Genomic DNA, 20,368 nt, shown 5'->3' on the forward strand with positions numbered 1-20,368 from the left:
GTAATATAAATGGTAGGTTCATATAGATTCAACAATTATGCTGTCATCACAGTACTTGTATATTTACTTTCTTTCAAACAAACATCTATATCTTCTTTATAAACCAGTGTAGATTAATTAATTTTTCAGAATTAGGACATAGAAGCAATTCTTCAAATCTCATTTAAGATTTCTGTTTTAGGACTGAAATAACCTGTGTTAGTAGAGGTGAGGAAACCCTGGTGGCACAGTGGTTAAGTGCTACGGCTGCAAACCAAAGGATCGGCAGTTCGAATCCTCCAGGCACTCTTTGGAAACTCTATGGGGCAGTTCTACTCTGTCCTATAGGGTCGCTGTGAGTTGGAATTGACTCGACAGCACTGGGTTAGGTTTTGGGTAATAGAGGTGAATTTACCTATGTGTAGTAAATAGATCACAAGATATAATTTCATGTGATCAGACAGCAAAATAAATGTCATATGATTTTAACTAAAACATCATTAAATGTCATTCTTATGAATAAATACAAAGCAAATATAAAACATGCATTTCCTTTTTTGGATATACATAAATGTTTAAAGCAAAATCCTGTTAGTATTTTCATAGTCATCTCAAATTAACTAGTTAAAACTTTTTTTTTCTGTCACATGTTTTCTCTTTCTCACCTGTGGATACATAGGCATAAGTAAGTAAATAATACCCTTCTAATACAAGAACATAAGGGAAAAAATGCAGTAGAACAGATTAAGTCCTGCTTCACTCTAAATACAGTGATATTCATCTTTTACCATTGAGATTTTACTTTTAAAAGGAAAGTTATATCATCCCCAGCCCATTTCCTTTTGATGTCTTATAAATGGCATGAGCTGTGTTATTTAAAACAAATGTCCCCAGTGATAGCACCCATGCCTACCAGAGGGATTTCAAATATTGTTAAAGATATTTATAGATTTCTTTCAACAAAAAGTTATGTGGTATCATTACATAGATACCCCAATGTTCTTGACATGAAGGGGTGGGGGGAAGACTTTTCAAGATCAGGAAAGGTCAAAGTATTTGGTGCCTGTTTCTTCCAAATTGTCTGCACTTCCTGAATTCTTCAGGTGGGCCTGATAGTCCAAGTCCACCTATGAGAATTCTCTCTTGCAGTCTGTAGTTTCACCAAAAGACACAATAACACTTTGGTTTTATTTTTCATTTTATTGCTTTACCTATCACCATGATTTCTCAATATGGCTATTTAATTTCTATCCGAGATGTTCCTCTTTCATTTCCCTCTGCCCTGTTGCTAAATATCAAGCAATAATTAAAATAAATCTGTTGTTCTGTTTGGACTTGAGAGCAAGATGTTAAGGGAGGATATTCAAAACCACATATCACCCAGCCTTTCTAGAGGACGGGCTTCAGTGCTTTTATCAGAGGCTTTTCATTTGTGCTTTTTGGCTTACTCTATTTTCTTTATGACTCACAGCCACCTTTGACTGTGTGTCCACGCATGAGCAAATCTTTCCATGCATGATACCAAAACTATGCTATCTTAACATTAATCTTTCTGTTAAAGTGAGCTTTGACTAAAATTCGAACCAAATCATATTTGAATGAAATGCAAATAGTCCCTCTTCTTATTGGTATTATTTGTAATGTTTTAAAACTGATTAAGCATCACATTGAAATAGAAGATAATTATCTCTGTCAAGATACTAACATAAATTCAGTTTTTCAATTGTGATTTTGAACTCTATGATAGAAAATTTCCCATCTGTCCTTGGAGACTCTAGTTCTCTTAATCTGGAGAACAGAAAGCCCTTTATGTACTCTCTTGCAAACTTTGTCCAAGATAGGAGAGTACTTTTAATTCCAGGACAGAATTACTGAGATGAAAGATAATAAATATTGAATCAGATAAAGCTGAAGATCAATCCTTTGTCCATAATACTTGGCTTGGAGCATCCCCAAGCAAAGGATATGACATAGGTAGCCAAGATTCTGGTCTACAATTTGGAGAATTGTGATTTATACATGAGAAAACTTTTATGTGTGGACATAGAGTCTTTGCTATATCAAATCAAGTGAAGAAAAAAAATCAGTCTACAGATTGACACATCTCTTAAAAATGAAAAATTTTCATGCTTTTCCAGCTCTCGAGCCTTTCTTGCTCTACCTTTTTGAGCACAGGGACATGAAAGTAATGTCTTGCTTCAGTAGATTAGTGTTGTTTGGCCTTTTATATTTTGAAGTAGTAATGAGACCCATGAAAACATCTTTCTCATGAAAGCAATGTCACAACATGTTTCCTTACATTTCACTATCTTCTTTTCTTTCAAGTCTTTTCCTTCTCTACCATTTTCAACAAAGCAGGGGAAATAAGTCAGTCTCAGAAGACAGGAAACATCAGCAAGTTGCAACACCCTTTTCTTCCTGTACTAATGAGGCTCAGAAGCTGGCTCATATAGAAGGATCACTTAACAATAACCAGCCCAAGTCTGCAAGAAAATTCACATTTCTATCTGATGATGACCACTTAAGTACTCACAATCCCCTTTATGTGGAAAATGTAGTTCAAAGATCAATACATTCAGACTTTTCACTAAAAGCAGATTTCGTAGACCCATTTTTACCCAAAAGACGAGCCAAGACTGAGTCTCTGAGGGGCCCAAGAGAAAACACTCAGAGGACGTGGAACCAGTCAGTCTCCTTACCTAGGAGATTCATTTGGGGAGTATTGAATAGGCCAGAAACCATAGAACTGAAGCAATGGCCAAGCAAGAGGCAGAAAGCTAGAAATGAAAGCACTGGGAACTATCCAAAAAGAGGTAACAGCAATCCCTTGGTTACAGCTGAAGATATATATTTAAAAGAGAAAGGAGAAATAAGGCAAATTGACTCACCAACTACACAAGGAACTGTTGAATTGAAACCTCAGTCTTCAGACTCCTCATTTTCCTCTCCTTGGCCTCGCTCCTCATTCTCCACTTTGCCAACTGTTTCAAAAACTATGGACCTCACATCAGAACCTAATGTCATTTTTCCTCATACTGACTCCTCCTTGGAACTTTCTCCTTCAATGTTTTACATTTTAAATTCTCCACAGTGTGAGAGAAAGACATCCACTGTTGCAACCAAAAAGAATATTTTTGAAAATCTTCCCCATCCACCAAACATCCCCCCTCCTCCACCTCCTCGTCTTTTCCTCAATCCTTCGTTTTATCTTTCTTGTCTCCCTCCTGCTGCTCCTCACCTTTCTCCTCCTCCTTCTCCACCTCTTTCCGTTTCTGTTCTGTCTTCTCCTCCTCCATTTTCTTCTCCTCCTCCTCCACCTCTTCTACCTTCACATCCTTCTCTTCCTCCTCCTCTCCCTCCACTACCCCCTCCTCTTCCTCCTCTTTCTACTCCACAACCTTCCTCAGCTTCAGTTTCATCCACAGAGTGTACTTCTTTACCTGTTGTCAACTGCACTGCCAACCTGACTCCTGCTGAAAAAGTTCAATCCTCTGTGCCACAATTGTCGTCATCAACAGTAGGTGATACAGACTCTCAAAGAGAACCAAAAGGCATCCTCAAACATATTAAAAACTTATCAGAAATTGAAAAGTCAGTGGCTGGTATGTACAGTCAAATAAAAAAAAACTATCCACCCACAGATATTTCAAAACTTCAACTTATTTGCCCTTCAGAGCTAACAAAGATGGACACCACATCTGAACAAAGCCAGGAGAAGGGGAACAATATTGTTGAGGCATCTGAAAAACAATCTTACCATCAATCTACTTCATTGTGATGTTACATTTCCTATTTAATTGAGCAGCCCTTTTGTCAGACATAGTCTGTGAGCTGAGTCAAATCTGAACATCAAAGAAGATTCCATTCTTTTATCCTAATTCAAAGCAATTTTTTTACTTTTTAATTTAAAAGATTATTAACTTTATCATTACTAACTCATAGAGTTACCTTAATTTTCTTAACTACAAAGTAGCATTATTTGTCCTACATTTATTTAAAAAGTAAGTAATTCTAATCTGTTTTTAAATGGGATTATATGGGGATTGAAAGATACCCAATTTATATCAATGACATGTTTGTCAAGTGTATGTAGTAATTTTCCATTTACTTTTTAATCATAGTTTTTATATGAGGGCTCTAGGAATAGATGCAGACTGTTATAAGTAAGCTAAAAATGATATCATAATTTTTTTTTTCTTGATGCCTACGTATTTGGTAAGAAAAAATACTAGCAAAGTAAAGTGTTAAGTATTTAGAAAGATAGGAGATGACAGGCATACGGCATTCTAAAATCCCAGGTGCTCTAATCTGTAGTCATCTGTTTTCTTATAAGAACGTCTTTACTCTGGCTTGCTTTTACCTCTTATCTGATAAATCTTTTACTTTTTTCAATTGCTGTCTTATTTTATTTGTTTCTCATTGTACTTTCCTTTCCCTCTTTTATAATGAAAATAAACCTTGAGTTGTTGACTTTTGTAAGACATTTCATTGTTCTCACAGATGTTTAAATTGCTGTTTAATTTTGCTTGTTTACATTATTATATCATCTCCTTAATTATAATTTTATCATCAGATTCTCCGTCAAAGAAAATATTTGCCTACCTCTAGTTTAATGAAGAAAATCTAATCAGTTTCATGAAAAGAAGGTTAAATAAATGTCCACATAAATTTATTTACCATGAATTTGGTTACTGTTGATTTCATTGATCAAATTATACACACTTTCCTATAAGTTTAATCAACAATATAAAACCTGCTTTTCTATTAAATTTTTAGAAAAGTACATTATTGGCTTCATCTCTACTCTTTTTTACTGACTATGGGTAAATCATAAAACTTCAGTCTGTAATATTTAAATGAAATAAAACTTTAAATAGAAAATTAAGAGGGAATATATTTGGTGAACTGTCACCAACTTTCTATAGGTGTTTGCTCCTTTGTCTTATGCAAAGAAGATACAAAGTGATATGCTGGGAAGAAATTTTGTAACTGTAGTTTGTTTTCTTATTTTAGAGGGCAACTTGTTAAATTCTGAAAGACATCAGCTAAGCTGAGTCTTCTTAATGAAACCCACACTTTCACTAAGCTATGTATACAGTGTCTTTATATATAAAATGTGATCGTCAATAATTATATTGTTTTACCCATGTAACTTAGGTAATAAATCTCAGCTGCTGGAAATCACCAGTTTAACTATAAAGTGTAACAATTGCTTGTTTTCAGCTGGAGTTTTGAAATCTGAAAATATGTAAGTCTGGACAGAGAAAAGTATAATTCCAAAATATAGCCAAAAGCCATGTTTGATAATTACCATTGTAAGTATATTAGTGTAGATTGAGGGCACTACAAGGCATCATTTCAAAGGTTCTTTTCAGCTATTATATTATGTGACATTTCTTCAAGAATTTGGTTTGACATCTCTTAATTAATGAGAGTGGATAAAAGTCAATATTTAATTATTTGCATTAGCTCATCTGCTTCAGATTCTTTTCATCCACATCAAGAGTAATTTCTTTCTTGGGGTTTTTGAACATGATTTTTTTCTCTCTTTCACTGAAAAACTTCATTTGGAGATTTTGTTGGCAGCTGGTCATATGCATGAGAACTTGTGCTATTTGGCAGACTCTAAAAAGGTATTCAAAATTGTGTAAGCCTTTAACTTTTTTTTTTAAAGCAAATTTCTTTTGACTTCTTGCAGATGTAAATCTGATGAATTCCTTGATAATGAAATCTCTAAATAGTGACCAAGGAACTATTATAGGAAATCCAAATAAGAAATTTGTGTAGGTATCAATGGCAGTAGGTTTGGTTTTTGGTAGTACCTATAAAAACCAAAATCAAACCCATTGCCATCAACTCGATTGCAACTCATAGCAACCCTATAGGACAGAGTAGAACTGCCCCATAGGGTTTCCAAGGAATAGCTGGTGGATTCAAACTGCTGACCTTTTGGTTAGCAGCTGTAGCTCTTAACCACTTTGCCACCAGGCCTCCTAGGTACCTATAGTTTTATTAAATTGTTACACTGCCCTTTCCTATGAATATTTTCATATTTGCATAATTAAACATTTTTATTATTATATTGTCCTTTTCAAATGAAACATTTGTTTTATATTTAATCCAGTCGTTTACTGACACATTGTGTTTAGAGATTCCCAGCTTCAGTCAAAATGTCTTCTATATGAGACCTATAAATATTCTTTGAGTTCACAGTCAAAAATATTTTTTCCTTCCCTTGAGCTAAGACAAGCAATACAACTAACAAAGTCAAAAGTAACAAAATGTATAATTAAAATTTTTTTTAAGTATCTTTTTTTATGGACAATATTTCTAATTAAAGGAGGCAATTTAACTACCCTGGAAAATAAAGATTAGCTTTGGCTGAATAATTTATGGTTTGTGGTATGTGATTTGGTTGTCATTATTGAAACCTAAATATAAGTGTTTTCTACTTTAATTGTTTCTAAAAGATACAAATGGAGTATAAGTTGAACATTTCTAAATTGCTAGAGGCTCTGGAAGGAGCTCAAAAAAATTGGCAGAACCATACAAGCACTCTGCAAATTCACCACATAGCCATTTCCAGGAATAAATTGCTGACAGAATTAAGTTAGTATTATATTTATCTTTATTACCAACAGTTTCAATCAATAATGTCTTACCCAGCAGGACTTAAGTATCTTGCTAAGGACTCGTGATTTTTTTTTTTTTTTTTAATTTTCTACAGAGATTGTTTTGTTGGGCTTTTGAAAGTTATATATCTACCTCTTGATTAAAAAAAAAAAAAAAAAACACCTTCCTTGTAGTTGCTTAACACTTCCACAAAACATGGCCAACAGAATGAGTTCAATATTTCAGGTCAATGTTTAATGAATTATAAATGGAAAAAAATTTAATTGATGATATTCACTATTGAAAATATTCCATATTCTCATTTACCCTCTCATGTACAGTCAAATGTTTGCTGAACTTATGGCCAGTGAACTTTATGTATCTTTATGTAGTAATGAACATTTGCTATTAGAGCTCTAAAAACATTTTCACTTCACATCTAATAATATATCTGATTCTTATATTGAAGCATACTCAATAATTTTGCATTCGTGATTTTTAGAATCAAATGGACACAAACAGAAAAAATAACCTTACAAATATTTGGAAGAGTATATTCTGATCATGGAGATGATATTTTCATCTAGTACTATTAATTTCTTCTGCGAAACACATCTTTTCCCCAAATTAGCATCTTATTTGTATCGAGAATTAGGACAGTAATTGTGTAGAATGTTTTATCCCAATTTATCATAACAGAGTCAGTGTGTATTTTTATATTCAGATAAAATAAATTATGTATTCTTTGATGTTCATATGGAATGAGGTTATGGGGTGATAATGATTTTTAGTAATGCAGGCATGAAACCTTGATCTTTCTGATAAAACCATATATCCTCTCGATAATACCATAAAATATATTTCTCACTGAAAAAGGTTTTAGTAAAAATTACCTTTTTAGGTTTCCTTCAGATTTTTTTAAAGTCCGTATCTATGATTTCATTAAATCTGAAATACCAATACCTTTAATACTAATTTCTTTATTTCTGCCTTGCAGGAGATGTTATGCATCAGAGGTAAGGGCTTTAAGGTGTTATATCAAGCCTACTAGGAACATATTTTTGTTATAGACAGGACTAATTTGCATTCTTACAGAAATAGGGCCTTTACCTTACAAAATTTCTAAAGAATATTTTCTCATTTTTTATTGTTGCCTCTTTCTTTTTGTGTTTCCAGTTTATTTTTCAGAGTGAGACCAAAGATCAACTGCTCACCTTTTCTGTGATAATTTACTTTTTCCTTGAATTACCCTTACTTAATGTCATGACATTCTCCCTGATTTCTTTTTCTAAACTACAAACCTGATTTAGAAAATATAGGACTGCTTAACTGTTGGTCTTTCTTCTAGTCCCAGCTCCATCTTGTCACTATAATTGACCTCGGGATTTAAAAAAAAAAATTTTTTTTTTTTTCAATCGGACCATTAGAAAGCTCTGGCTATATATCATGTTAATTTAACTCTTCATCTGTAGAGAATACACTGGGCTTTCTTCTGGGCAATAGAATTTGGCTGGACACGGGAAGTGGTGCTATCAACGCAGTCACTGAGAAGGTAGTATGGTTTAGCGTACAGCTTCTTAGCCAGAAAGTCAAATAAGTATCTGACCTAAAATTGGCTAATGATTTAGAATGCATAAACCCTAAATCACTTGGAAATCAAGTTGAATGACTGCAAGATTAACCAGTTGTTAGGGATGATTGGGATAGATAATGGATTGGATCAGAGTGTCTCTAATTTAATCTTCCATTCTCTTGAAATGATTCTCTAAACTAGATTCATTCACTAATAACCGTATAATAAAACATCTGTCTCTTCAGTGGAATAGTGGTTCTATTGGCTATTCCAAAAGGTGGTTTTGTTGGTGGAATTATGCTCCAGAACCTTTCTAAGCACCTTCCAAACACTTACTTTAAGACGAGTTACATAACTATATTCCCCCAAAGAGTTGATAACCCACAATTTGAATTGTGTATCTTGTTCCCCTTTGGTTAAAATCAATCTACTTCCAAAATTATCATGAAACAGACTAATAGAGACTGAATTTCCTTAAAGTAAGTATGGGTGGAAAGCAGGGTAGAAAGCAATCCCTACGAAGTCTGAGGAAGGAGAATTTCCCTAAGTACAAAAGAATTTCTGAAAACCTCCTTAATGCTTCAATGGAAACCAACCACATTTTAATAAGAAAAAGGAAAAAAATAAGGAGCTTTGTTTTAAATATGATGGTGAATACATTGCAACTGTGTCATTATGTAACTCTGTGTTCAACCCTTCCCCCCAGTGATTCTGATGACATTTAATGTGATTGGGGAGAAAAAAAAAAAAAAAAGAAGGTCGATGTAAAACAAGACTCAACCTGATAAAAAAAAAAAAAAGACAAAGTGCCTTTAGAGCCATTAATGACTAATGTAACTATCAAGCTTAAAACAAAAAAAAAATTTATAGATTCCTACTAACTACGGTAATTAAATTTGATGTTAACGAATCATGATGTGAAAACAAATGTAGTCTTCATTGTTCTATGTTCCGATATAAATAACTAGCCAAATTATTACATAATGCTTTGGGGAGCTGTCACATGAATAATGAATCATAATCCCAAAATAACCTGCTTTAAGCTGTCGCCTTCTTTTTTGTTCTCTCTCTCTCTTCCCAATCATAACCTACCATTTCACCTGAACTATTTTCTAAATCTTATTCTATTTGAATTTCCTTTGACAGCAACAACAACTACTGAGGCCTTCTCTTCTTAAACCAGAGGTATCACTTTTTTTTTTCAACTTCACTGAGTCACCACAATACTTTATGTGCCTTTCGAGTCAATCTTACATGTCCGCAGCATAGATGGCTGCCAGTGTGGCGCAATTTCACAAGAGAGAGAAAGGGTATCTTAAAACAAAGAACTAAATCACCTTTAGTGGCTGAAGTTCCAAAGTTGCTGCTTCATTCACCAGTAATAACACAAATAGGTCTGTTGCTCCTATTAAAAACAAGCCATCGTTAAGTGAAGTAACTTATGAAGTTTATCAGTCACTTACTTAGTGAACCTAGATTTATCTGAACCATCAGTGAATCCAGATTTAAATCAGGCAAGGTTTGAAGAAAGAGTTCTGACTCTGAACCGAAGTGATAAAAGTTAGAACTGTTAACTTATCTTAAGCAGACTTTACTCATTTCATGTGATTTGAATACTGCCTTTGGGCACATGTTTATTTCAAAATGTCTATCACATTTTCTTCTGCAATGATAAAAATATATTCAGTTTTAGATAATAAATGTATATTGAAGACATACCTGAGAAGAAAGGCCTGGCAATCTACTTCCAAAAAAATCAGTTCTATTCTAACACTTTATGGGGTCTTCACGAGTCAGAGTCAACTAAATGGCAACTGTTGGTATTGTTTATATACTGACTAAAATCTAACAAAAGAATAATGGTAGTTTTTAAGTATTTCTTCCCTTTGGCAAATTTAGTATTTCATAAGCTCCATTGACAGAATTTAGATTGCCTTTTATTAAAAACTGAATTCTAATTGTGCTAGAATTTTGGTTAGAATTTACTCCCCAAAATATGGAATGGGAGTGGAGGTATGGCAGGAATATAAAGTTTGCATGTAGTTTGTTTATAAAATTTATACCAAAACATTCTAATAGAGAAGGCTCTGTAGGCTATTGATCAGACAACTTAGTGTAAAAATCAAGTGCCAATTTCTAGATGCATGGCCTTAGTCAAGACATTCATGCTCCTTAACATCAATTTCATTTTCTTTAAAATGTTGGAAGTGAGTTTTAACTTAGTTCTCAAAGAAATAGCTGTCTACATTCATGAATACATAAGGTGGTAGCTCAGCTTCAAGATAGTAGGAAGGAATTTATTTGTATTGTTTTTGTTTTCATTAGTGTAAATGTTTATGTTTCAGTTGATAAAATACCGAGTTAATTCTCTCTCTCCTCTGAGTGGTCAGCAAAAATCAGTTTTAAATAGAAGGGTTTTTTTTTTTTTTTCCTAAATATAGAATCACTTTTGAAGAGGCTGTTCAGCATGATTTTCTAAATCCAGGCTTCACCTAGAAAAGGATGACAAGGACTGAGTAGAGCAGGAGAAAGGGCTACGATCCCACTGTCTATTCAGGCGGACTCAGGAATCTTAATGGCCACTAGGTCTTCCCTCAACTTTTTCTGAAGGGATGATTCTCTGCCACTCAGTCATGGGTAGCACTAGCCTCCAAGAGTAAACCTTCAGATTATTCCATTCTCCCAACTCCTCTCCGTCTCTACCCCACCAAGCACTACACAGTGCCTGATCGAGTCAAGAGCCATCTCAATGAGTTTCCCAAGTCCCTTTGTTGCTTCTATTAAATTTTTTAAAAGTCATCTGATGCCGGAAGTGTATTGTAGGCAGCAAAAGCTGAGCCTTATTCTTTTTCTTTGGGAGAAATCCAAGAGAGTGCTTCAATTCCAACTTGTAAAATCTGAAATCGACAAAAGTTGCATTATATCTGCAAAAATATTTGCTTGAATATTTTACTTCCTGTCCTTTTATTACTCTTAAAAGTGATTAGAATTCAACTTCAAAACCATTTGAAGACCTTTTCTCCATCTTTTTTTCTTATATCAGGTTTTAAATGTCCCTAAAGCCTAAACTTACCCGTATGAAACATGTTTCTTTTTTAAGTATTTAGTTTGAATAATTTAAATTTGGACTTTAACTTTGCCCCAGTTTCTTACTGATCTTTCTTGATTTCCTCAACCTCACGTCCTATAATGAATGTTTTTGTTGAAATAAAGCCTACAGACGTAATAGTGTGCACATCATACTGCATAGCTAAATGAATTTTTACGGAGTACACACTTTACTACCTCTCTAGAAGCCCCTTCTTGTATCCTTCCAGATTTTATTTCCCCTTCAGAGTCTGGCTGCTAAACAAAAGTTGACCATTCAAATCCACCAGACTCTCCTTAGAAACCCTATGGGGCAGTTCTACTCTGTCCTGTAGGGTCGCTATGAGTCGGAATCGACTGCACAGCAGCGAGTTTTTTATTTAACCAATCATCTTACTTGTAACACACATATCAGTTTGTTTTTGAAGCTAGTAAAAAAAGAATACTATATTTGGCTGTTCCTAACTTCTTTTGCTCATCGTTATGTTTGGGAGATTCTCCCGTTTTGTTGAGTAGTTTATTTATCTCTGAGCATTTGCACTGGTTACAGCTTTTGGCTGTTAGAGATAAAGTGTTTTTGGTGTGCAAAAGTAGGCATTTCTGTTGATTTGAATTGCTGTAGAAGAGGTAGGTGTGTGTTTGACTGTAGTATTATAAACATTTTCAAAAGGATTTTACAAATTTATAAGAAATACATGACAGTTCCAGTAGCTCCTTATCCCCGCTAACACATGGTATTGATGATTTTTTTTTTTAATTTTAGCTATTTTTGGGGGTGAACTGAAGCAGTTCTAATGTCAAAATTGTATTCCATTATAATTAAGTCACAAGGCACCTGTAAAGTCATCAAATAGTAAATCTATATAATTTAAGTTACTATAAGATCCAAGGAAGTAATGTAAATTAATGGAGTTTAGTGGATGTAAAACTATAAAAGATGGTAGATATTATGTCAACTATGGTTTTATACATAAAACAGTATGGTTTGCCATACTTTGGTGACCAGGAGAGAATATGCTTAGTGTAAAAGAGTAGTATCACCAACTAGATTATTGATATGTAAAAATGAGACCACAGTGTTTTCTGTTTTTATTTTTCAAGAGAAACCAAAAATCCAGATTTCCTGATTAAAATTTTTGGTAGCTAACTCAATTTTTGAAGATTATATTGGCCAAACAATGCAAAACTCTGAAAGTCATTGTCTAGTTCCATCATTCAGGCTATTAATTTCCATACTATTTTATATTTGTGGCTTCAGAGGACAGCATTTGTTTTTCCTTACTCATTATTATACCTGGATCAACAAAATTAATTCTTGTAAATAACATGATCTTGGAAATAAGTAGCAGCCATTTTCCTATGGACGCTATACTTCTTCATCTTCTCTTACTCCATTGCACATTTAATTTGGATAATCTTTGTCAAACTGCTTAACACTTTAAAGTGGAATTTACAAGGGAAAGGTAAGGAAATTGCATTTACAAGTTATTGAAAAGTAGTGTCATGTGTATATCTCAGGAAAAACATTTTTTAATAAGAGTAGAGTTTTACAAAATCAGTATTGTCTAGAGTTCGGAACTAAGATCGTTAAAGGTCTCTGCTCTCACAAATTCCCTTTTTTTTTTTTAAGTTTTAAATCCAGAATTAGCAGTATGTTTTAAAATGTAAACATTCTTAGGTGATATTACACATTAACTTAAATTCTAATTAATATCTAAATGATCATTATCAAATCCTTTCATAAGAATAGCTTTTGATGAACAGAAAAAATACTGAAAACTGTTAGCAAGAAAACGAAAAAATGCTGAAGCGTCATGGTTTTTCTCTTGGCTAAGCTCTGTTAATAATGTAAGTTAAACTAGAGTTAAATATTAATTGTCTATTGCTTGTTTTAAAAGTTATGCCAGAACAGGTGGAAATGCTCCTCTGCCATCTCTAATGGATTCCTAACAGAACATTAGGAAAAATGGAGGCTTTACTTTTTTTTCTCAGTTCTAATAACATAAACTTATTTAATATAAAATGTTTACAGCCATAAAAATATTCAAGTATTTTTAACATTTGTAATTGAAGTTATTTTGGCAGGAGTGTTTTGTGAGTCATCGAATTCTAGGTGTGGAAATCTGACTTTGAGCTGAAATATGCTAACAATTTGTTTTCAAATGCAATTTCTCTTTTGAACAATAGGAGTTATCCATGGAGTCTGGAATTGACCCTGGCCAGGAATATGGACAAGATTATTACAGTTATGAGCATGGGTACATCTTCAGATTTTTTAATCCAGTATCTTAATTGTATTTTTTTTAATAGTAGGGAGGTACTAAATGATCATCATTACTAACATTTCTTTTGTAAATATCATTTCATCAGTTTCATCTCCAAAAATGTGTAATCCTTAACTATAATTTAACTATAGCAGTACTTCTACATTGAGTTCTATATTGATATTCTATACTGATATTAGTTGAAATTCTAAAAATGAGGTTAAACCTTCAAAATTATTTAAATGGGAAATAGAAGTCAGACATATTTGCTCAATTCCTGAATTCACCATTTCTTTCTTATGAAATGTTCAATATTTTATCTAACTGGTCAGCTTCAAGTTCTTGCCAGCAGCAACTAAGAAGAAGAAAACATACTTTAGGATCCACTAGCAAGTATTTCAAAAGTCATTTCTGCATATAATGTTAACAGATTTTTAAAGATATAATAGAAAAATGTAATTAAGAAACAATAAACCTTTCTCTTCATCCTGGTCTCTCCCAAAACTGAAATCTGAAATAACCCAACCCTTTTTATGGCTATTCCAGGGTACCATTATGACAAAAACATTGATCAGCAGGTAATAGTCATTACCCTGTAGTTTCACAACTAGTCAACAAGGAGTCTTAACCTAGTAGGTGGTGTATAAATATCTGTTGATTGAATGATGAAGATAAAGGTGAAAACAGAGATCATTCATGGTAGATTCTACACAGATCACATGAAAAAATGTTTAAAGTTGTAAGTTTCTATTGCAGGTACGAAATGCCTCAATATGGAAGTCGCCGTCGTTTGTTACCACCAACTGGACAAGAGGAATATGGTGAGGTGGTTGGTGAAGCTGAAGAGGAATATGAAGAAGAGGAGGTAATTACCATAATTTTCTAATATAAGAAAACAATCCAAGAGCAATATTTTTTTGCCCTATTTGACCAACAGGCTACAGAACATTTTGATGTTCAGAGACCATGTTCACTTAGTACTTGTTTTCCGCACAGATTTTACAATCTTGGTCATTAGATTGCCTTGTCTATGGAGGGAAATTACTTTTTATAAAAGCTTAATTTATTTCCTTCTATAAATTTTAAACACCTGGAAAAAAGACACAGTAAGATTTATATTTTCTAAAATTCTCAATTTTACTCTATAAAAAAAAAATCATATACATAAAAAGTATTCTGCAACACAATGATTACTTTTGTTCCCATACTGTCTAGCAAAATAAAACCCATAAGAAAGAATAATATTCATTTCTCAGTTATTAGGGAAAAATAAAATATTTCCATCAATATTTTTGAAAGATTTATATAATTTATGTTATATTTATCAAGGCTTATTTATTATCAAGTTGTTATACTTTGCCTGTGATATTTACTTGGAAAATTTATGCAAAAAATATAATAAATGAATAGCATTGTAGCTCTAACCTTTTAAAAATTAAGAAAATACTCAGTTTTTACATAAGCCATTCATATAAACTGTCACAATTTCATGAATTATTTAAAATTGTTGGACTTCAGTTAAAGAAAACACATAAATATATTAACCAAAGTTAGTGATGGGGGAAGAAAGAGGCAACAATAATTATTATTTCTCCTTTGATATGAGATACAAAAAATAAATTTTAAATAAGGAAAAAGCATTAGATTTTGGTATTATGAAATATAAGCCACAGTAAAATAATTCACTTTTTCTTGATCACCCCCTGTCTATGTGTAGTGGGGATATACAATAGAGAATTTTGTGATTGTTATCTGAGACCAGTAGTATAACTGGCATGAAGCTATCACCTTGCAGATACATTTCTGCTTAATTTATGTGGGACAAGGTCACATCATAACCATCCTCAAGCTGACACTTCAATTGCATTTTCATAATTTTCAGGAAAAGCCAAAGAAAATTAAAAAACCAAAAGTTGAAATTATAGAACCTAGTGAGGAGGAAGAAGTAGTTGTAACTATTGAAAAACCACCAGCAGCTGAGCCTACATACACAACATGGAAGAGAGCCAGGATATTCCCAATGATATTTAAGAAAGTTAGAGGACTAGCTGACAAAAGAGGCATCAGCGACCTTGAAGGTGAAGAGTGGCAGAGACGCCCTGAGGAAGAAGATAAAGATTATTTGAAACTAACTCTGGACCAAGACGAAGCTACAGAAAGCACTGTAGAATCAGAGGAGGAATCTTCAGACTACACTGAATACAGTGAGACAGAATCGGAGTTCAGTGAATCTGAGACAACAGAAGAGGAATCTGAGTCAGAGACGCCCTCTGAGGCAGAGGAGAGTTCTACTCCTGAATCAGAAGAATCTGAATCCACAGAGTCAGAAGGAGAAAAGGCGAGGAAAAACATTGTGCTCGCAAGAAGAAGACCCGTTGTTGAGGAGGTTCAAGAAGCCAGAGGTCGAAAAAAAGAGCCACTTAAAGAACAAAAGGAAGAACCTAAGGTAGAAGAAGAAGACGAACGCCCAGGAGGAGAGGAAAGTGAACTGGCTCCAGTGGAAGAATCAACAGACCTTGAAGCTCAAGATGTCACTGAGGAAGGCAGTGTAGAATCAGCTTCTGTGGAAGGAGGTGTGGAAAGTGAAGGGGATTCAGAATTGGGCAGTAGTAGTAGTAGTGAGAGTCAGTCTGGAGGTCCATGGGGCTTTCAGGTGCCAGAATATGACTCAAGGAAGAACATAAGCCAAAAGAAGACTCCAGGAATGAACTCAGAAGGTTACAACACAGCACTTTAAACAAGATCACAGTAGGTGGGAGTTTTGCAGTGATGAGTGCTCTTGTTTGCAGTGATCTTCTTTGTGTTCTTTGAAATGACACTTGAAGGGGAGGAAATTGATCATAATTTTGATCTGACTTAAGATCAGAAGCATGCCAGAAAAGTGAATATATATGCTACCCAAATAGATTTGCATATTAGAATATTAGGGTAAACCTGACTAATCCTTGCTTTATTAGTAAGTCAGAATGCATGCAATTAGTTAACCAATATTTAATATTTTCCAGTGGGATTTCTGTTGAAAAGCGAAGTGCCATTATGGATTTCAATGATGCCTTGCCTATTGGAATAGATAAATTCTGAATTTGATGAATTATGAATATATATGATGTTTTTATATCATCTTTACAAAATACTTAGGACAAACTGCAACAAATGAGATATCTAAAAGTCTCCTTTTGCATATATGTACATTTCCACTGGCAAATGTATTACCGAAAAAATCATGAACTTGTTCAACTAGATTTGTGTCTGATGCTTTCAAATATTAGGAGTTAAATGAAACATGTTTGTAAATATATTTTCTGTTCTGGATATGATTTAAAGTGGATTTAGACAAAAATTAATTTGCAATAGTTATATTCTTCCTGGGGTAAGTGAACACAATCCTTTTGAAATATATACTTAGAATTTAGAAAGCATGGCTTTTTTTTTTTTTACCTTAAACTGTTATAGTTCATATATCCTGAAAATTCAGTCCTATCTTGAGTATTTAATTTTTGCTCCTTGCCAATTTCTAATGTGGATTCATAAAAGAAAAAAAAAATGGTGAGAATATTCGCTGTGTTTCAGTTGCTTACAAAAGGAAAGTTTAGAATAATTATCCTTAGTTTTGTGTACTACTACATAAATTATGAGGATTGGGAAGACATTTTGAGTTAGCATATATCTAAATAGGGTGACCCCGAAATCCAGGATACTTCAAGTGAATAAATACCTTAAAATATACAAAAAGTTGGCTAATAATGGAGAGTTAGAAACTAGAATCATGTGATTTTAAAAATATCTTTAATGTACTGGAAATAGAAGCAATAGTATAAACAGAATATGTTGATACTATGTATTCCTTTGAGTTTAACTTTCCAGAATAGAATAGCAGCTGTCAAACAATGGATCAGATCCCTAATGAAATATAAATATCTTTTTTTGATAGAACAGCAAATTGGTCAAAGAAAAAAGTACAACTGCTTCCTGAAGTGTCTACTTCTTAACTCAGCAACTTTTTTCAAAAGCTTTTATTTCTAAAGCCAATGAAGAATTGGTAGAAAAGAAACTGATGTTGATCAAGTATTGCTTTGCTCTAACTCTCTCAAGTTTTTCTTTCTTTTTTTTTTTTTAACCTCTGTTAGCTTTTTGAACGATGATGTTTTGAATTTTATATGCATTGTAATCTTTGCCTTTTTAAATCCTTATGGTAATGACTCATATATTGTTTTTTATTTTGACAGTGGGCAAGAAAAAGAATGATCAAGTTGGTCGTTGATCGAGAGTATGAAAGCAGCTCAACTGGAGAAGACAGTGCTCCTGAATGTCAGAGAAACCGTCTTCACAATCCTAATATCAACAGTAATATCAATGGCAATATATATATTGCACAGAATGGTTCTGTGGTGAGAACCCGTCGTGCCTGCCTCACCGATAATTTAAAAGTTACTTCCCCTGTCCGACTGGGGAGGCACTTTAAAAAACTAGACAAGTTGGCAGTGACTCATGAGGAGCATATCCCCCTAAACACATTATCAAAGGGGCCATTTTCTACTGAGAAACTGAACACAAGGCCAACTCTGGTTACATTTGCCCCTTGCCCTGCGGGGCCTGACAGTACAGCAGTGAAGCCCTTGGGGAACAGGCTGAAAAGCACAGTTGAACAGGAGTCTATGGGTGACAGTAAGAACATCAAGCAGCCTTTGGAATTCCATAGAGACCACGCTCAGTCAGATGACGAGGAGCTTTGGATGGGCCCTTGGAACAACCTCCATATACCAATGACAAAACTGTGACCAATTTTTAAAAAGTTATTTTAATCGTTACTTAAGTTTGTAATAAACTGTACTTTCTATTGTCACTGAGAAAGCAACATATGGAATTTATATCATGCACACGAGCTAAAACTTTGAACAGTATGCTTTAAAGTTTAAAAAGAGACAAATTTGCACTCACGTTTATATCAATTAATTTTTTCTTCTCGGAAAATCTTTTTGGACAGGCCCTCAATTCACTAAATAACATCATTTAAATATTTTGAAGTTTTGTTGGATATTGAGTTTTTTTTATTTTAATAAACAAGAAATCATTTACTAAATAATCATTTATATTTTGTTGATTTACAAAGAATGTACTTCATCTCTAGCTTCACAGCACTTTTTTGGGTACCTGCAATTTTATTTTCTGTAAGGAAGTGGAGAAAAATTTATATTGGAAGATTTTTACACGTAACGAACTAGTTTATACAGTTACTGTGTATACCATCCTGATATTTTAAAGGAGAGAATTGCAAAGTTTATGATTGCAATAGTAAATGTTAGAATCTTCTGGAAATTATTTTCAGTCATAAACATATTTTCCTTATTATCCAATATGAAGTTTTTTAGATTTTTACATATGTGTATTTTGATCTTTTAAGAAAGAGTTGAAGTCATATTCATTTCATCTTCAATTTTCTCTGGTGCCCTCCCCCATCACACACACATACTCTATCCATACCATAGTAGATGATTTAACTCAACCACTCAAAGTTAAAGAATTGCTGAAAGCATCACAAAAAATCTCACTCTCAGTGAAAGGTGGGAAAGGATCAAATAGGCAATAACCCATCTAGAGCCACAGTTTCAGTATGGAAGACATGTTAAGGTCAGAGCGGGTGTGAATATTTTATAAACCCAGCATAAAGGAATTGGCAGGGTCAGAAAGTTATATAGCATGTAGAATGCCTTGAGAGGCTATAAATCGATCGTTTCAAATGTATTTAACTTCTCCCAACTCGTTTATTTATAGAATTTTCAATGCACATAATATTTATGTGCATAAAGTGCAGAACTCAAAAATGATTGCCTGACCATTTTTTATCAGAGAACATAGTCTTGATTTTCATCATTGAGCAAAGCACAGTATTTCACCATTAATAAAAACTAAAACAAAGTATCCTTAAAAAAAAAAAGTTTGCCTTGCGTGTTACATACTCACCAGACGTAAAAAGGATAAAACAATTTAGTTTTAAAAGAATCCAGAATCCTGTTGAATATTTCTTAGTATGATCTAGCTATAACTCGCCTCAAATTCTGCACAGTATTGACCAGTTTAGATTTCAGTAAAATTCTCTTATGCATGCTTATCAAATGGTTGGAAGACTAAATAATGCACTGCTATTATTTCTTCTGCTCTCGCATTTCACATTTTTTAAATATTTTGTTACAATACTATTCCCTTATTTCCAAGTGAATGAAATTGTAAGTAACATAAACTTTCCAACTTATATGAGTGGATGCATTTATATACCTTTATTTCAGATTTCAAAAAATATTTGAGATCAAATACAATAACATCTCATTTATCTGTCACTATTAGAAATCAACGCATTCTATACCCTTGCCAGAAAAATGACCAACACCAACAGGGAACTTGTTGAAAATACAGCATCTTGCCCCCATCCCTGGGCCTACTAAATGAGAGTCCACATTTTCACAAGATCCTCAGATGGTTTGTAGGGCATATTACATTTTGAGAAGCAATGATCTATGCCAGTGAACTTCCCTCATACCCAAGACTTTCTCCTTCAAGCACCAAAGCAATCCTTTTAGGTATAAAATATTTTGGATAGAAGTTAGACTAAGCATGTTACATTTTGCTACTCACTCAAACAGAGAGCTCTGAAAACAATATTTTCTTAACGACAAGGGTCATCTCAGCTAGCATCTCATCACATTCTCTCTGCAAACACTTTGTATTTTTTTTGCCTTAAACTGCAGGCTGTGAAATTCTACTTATTTTGTTATTGTAACTATCTCTAAGATCTATCTTTCAACTTTCTGCTTCCTGGAGAGAGAAAGTTTTGTATTTATTTGTTTGTTTTGCTTGT

At 33.5% G+C, this 20,368-nt stretch overlaps 1 protein-coding gene across 1 annotated transcript in view; it reads left to right on the forward strand.

Moving 5' to 3' along the window:
* PCDH15 (protocadherin related 15) overlaps positions 1 to 18,385 on the forward strand; it is a 999,309-nt gene extending 980,924 nt beyond the window's left edge. The window contains exons 34-38 of the mRNA XM_049855421.1: positions 7,589 to 7,607; positions 9,311 to 9,349; positions 13,439 to 13,509; positions 14,272 to 14,380; positions 17,742 to 18,385. Coding sequence (XP_049711378.1) covers positions 7,589 to 7,607; positions 9,311 to 9,349; positions 13,439 to 13,509; positions 14,272 to 14,380; positions 17,742 to 18,293 — 790 coding nt within the window. The 3' untranslated portion in view covers positions 18,294 to 18,385. The remainder of the gene's footprint in view (positions 1 to 7,588; positions 7,608 to 9,310; positions 9,350 to 13,438; positions 13,510 to 14,271; positions 14,381 to 17,741) is intronic.
* The last annotated feature ends 1,983 nt before the right edge of the window (positions 18,386 to 20,368 follow it).

This window comes from Elephas maximus, chromosome 16, assembly GCF_024166365.1.
Source record: "Elephas maximus indicus isolate mEleMax1 chromosome 16, mEleMax1 primary haplotype, whole genome shotgun sequence".
Taxonomy (NCBI): domain Eukaryota; kingdom Metazoa; phylum Chordata; class Mammalia; order Proboscidea; family Elephantidae; genus Elephas; species Elephas maximus.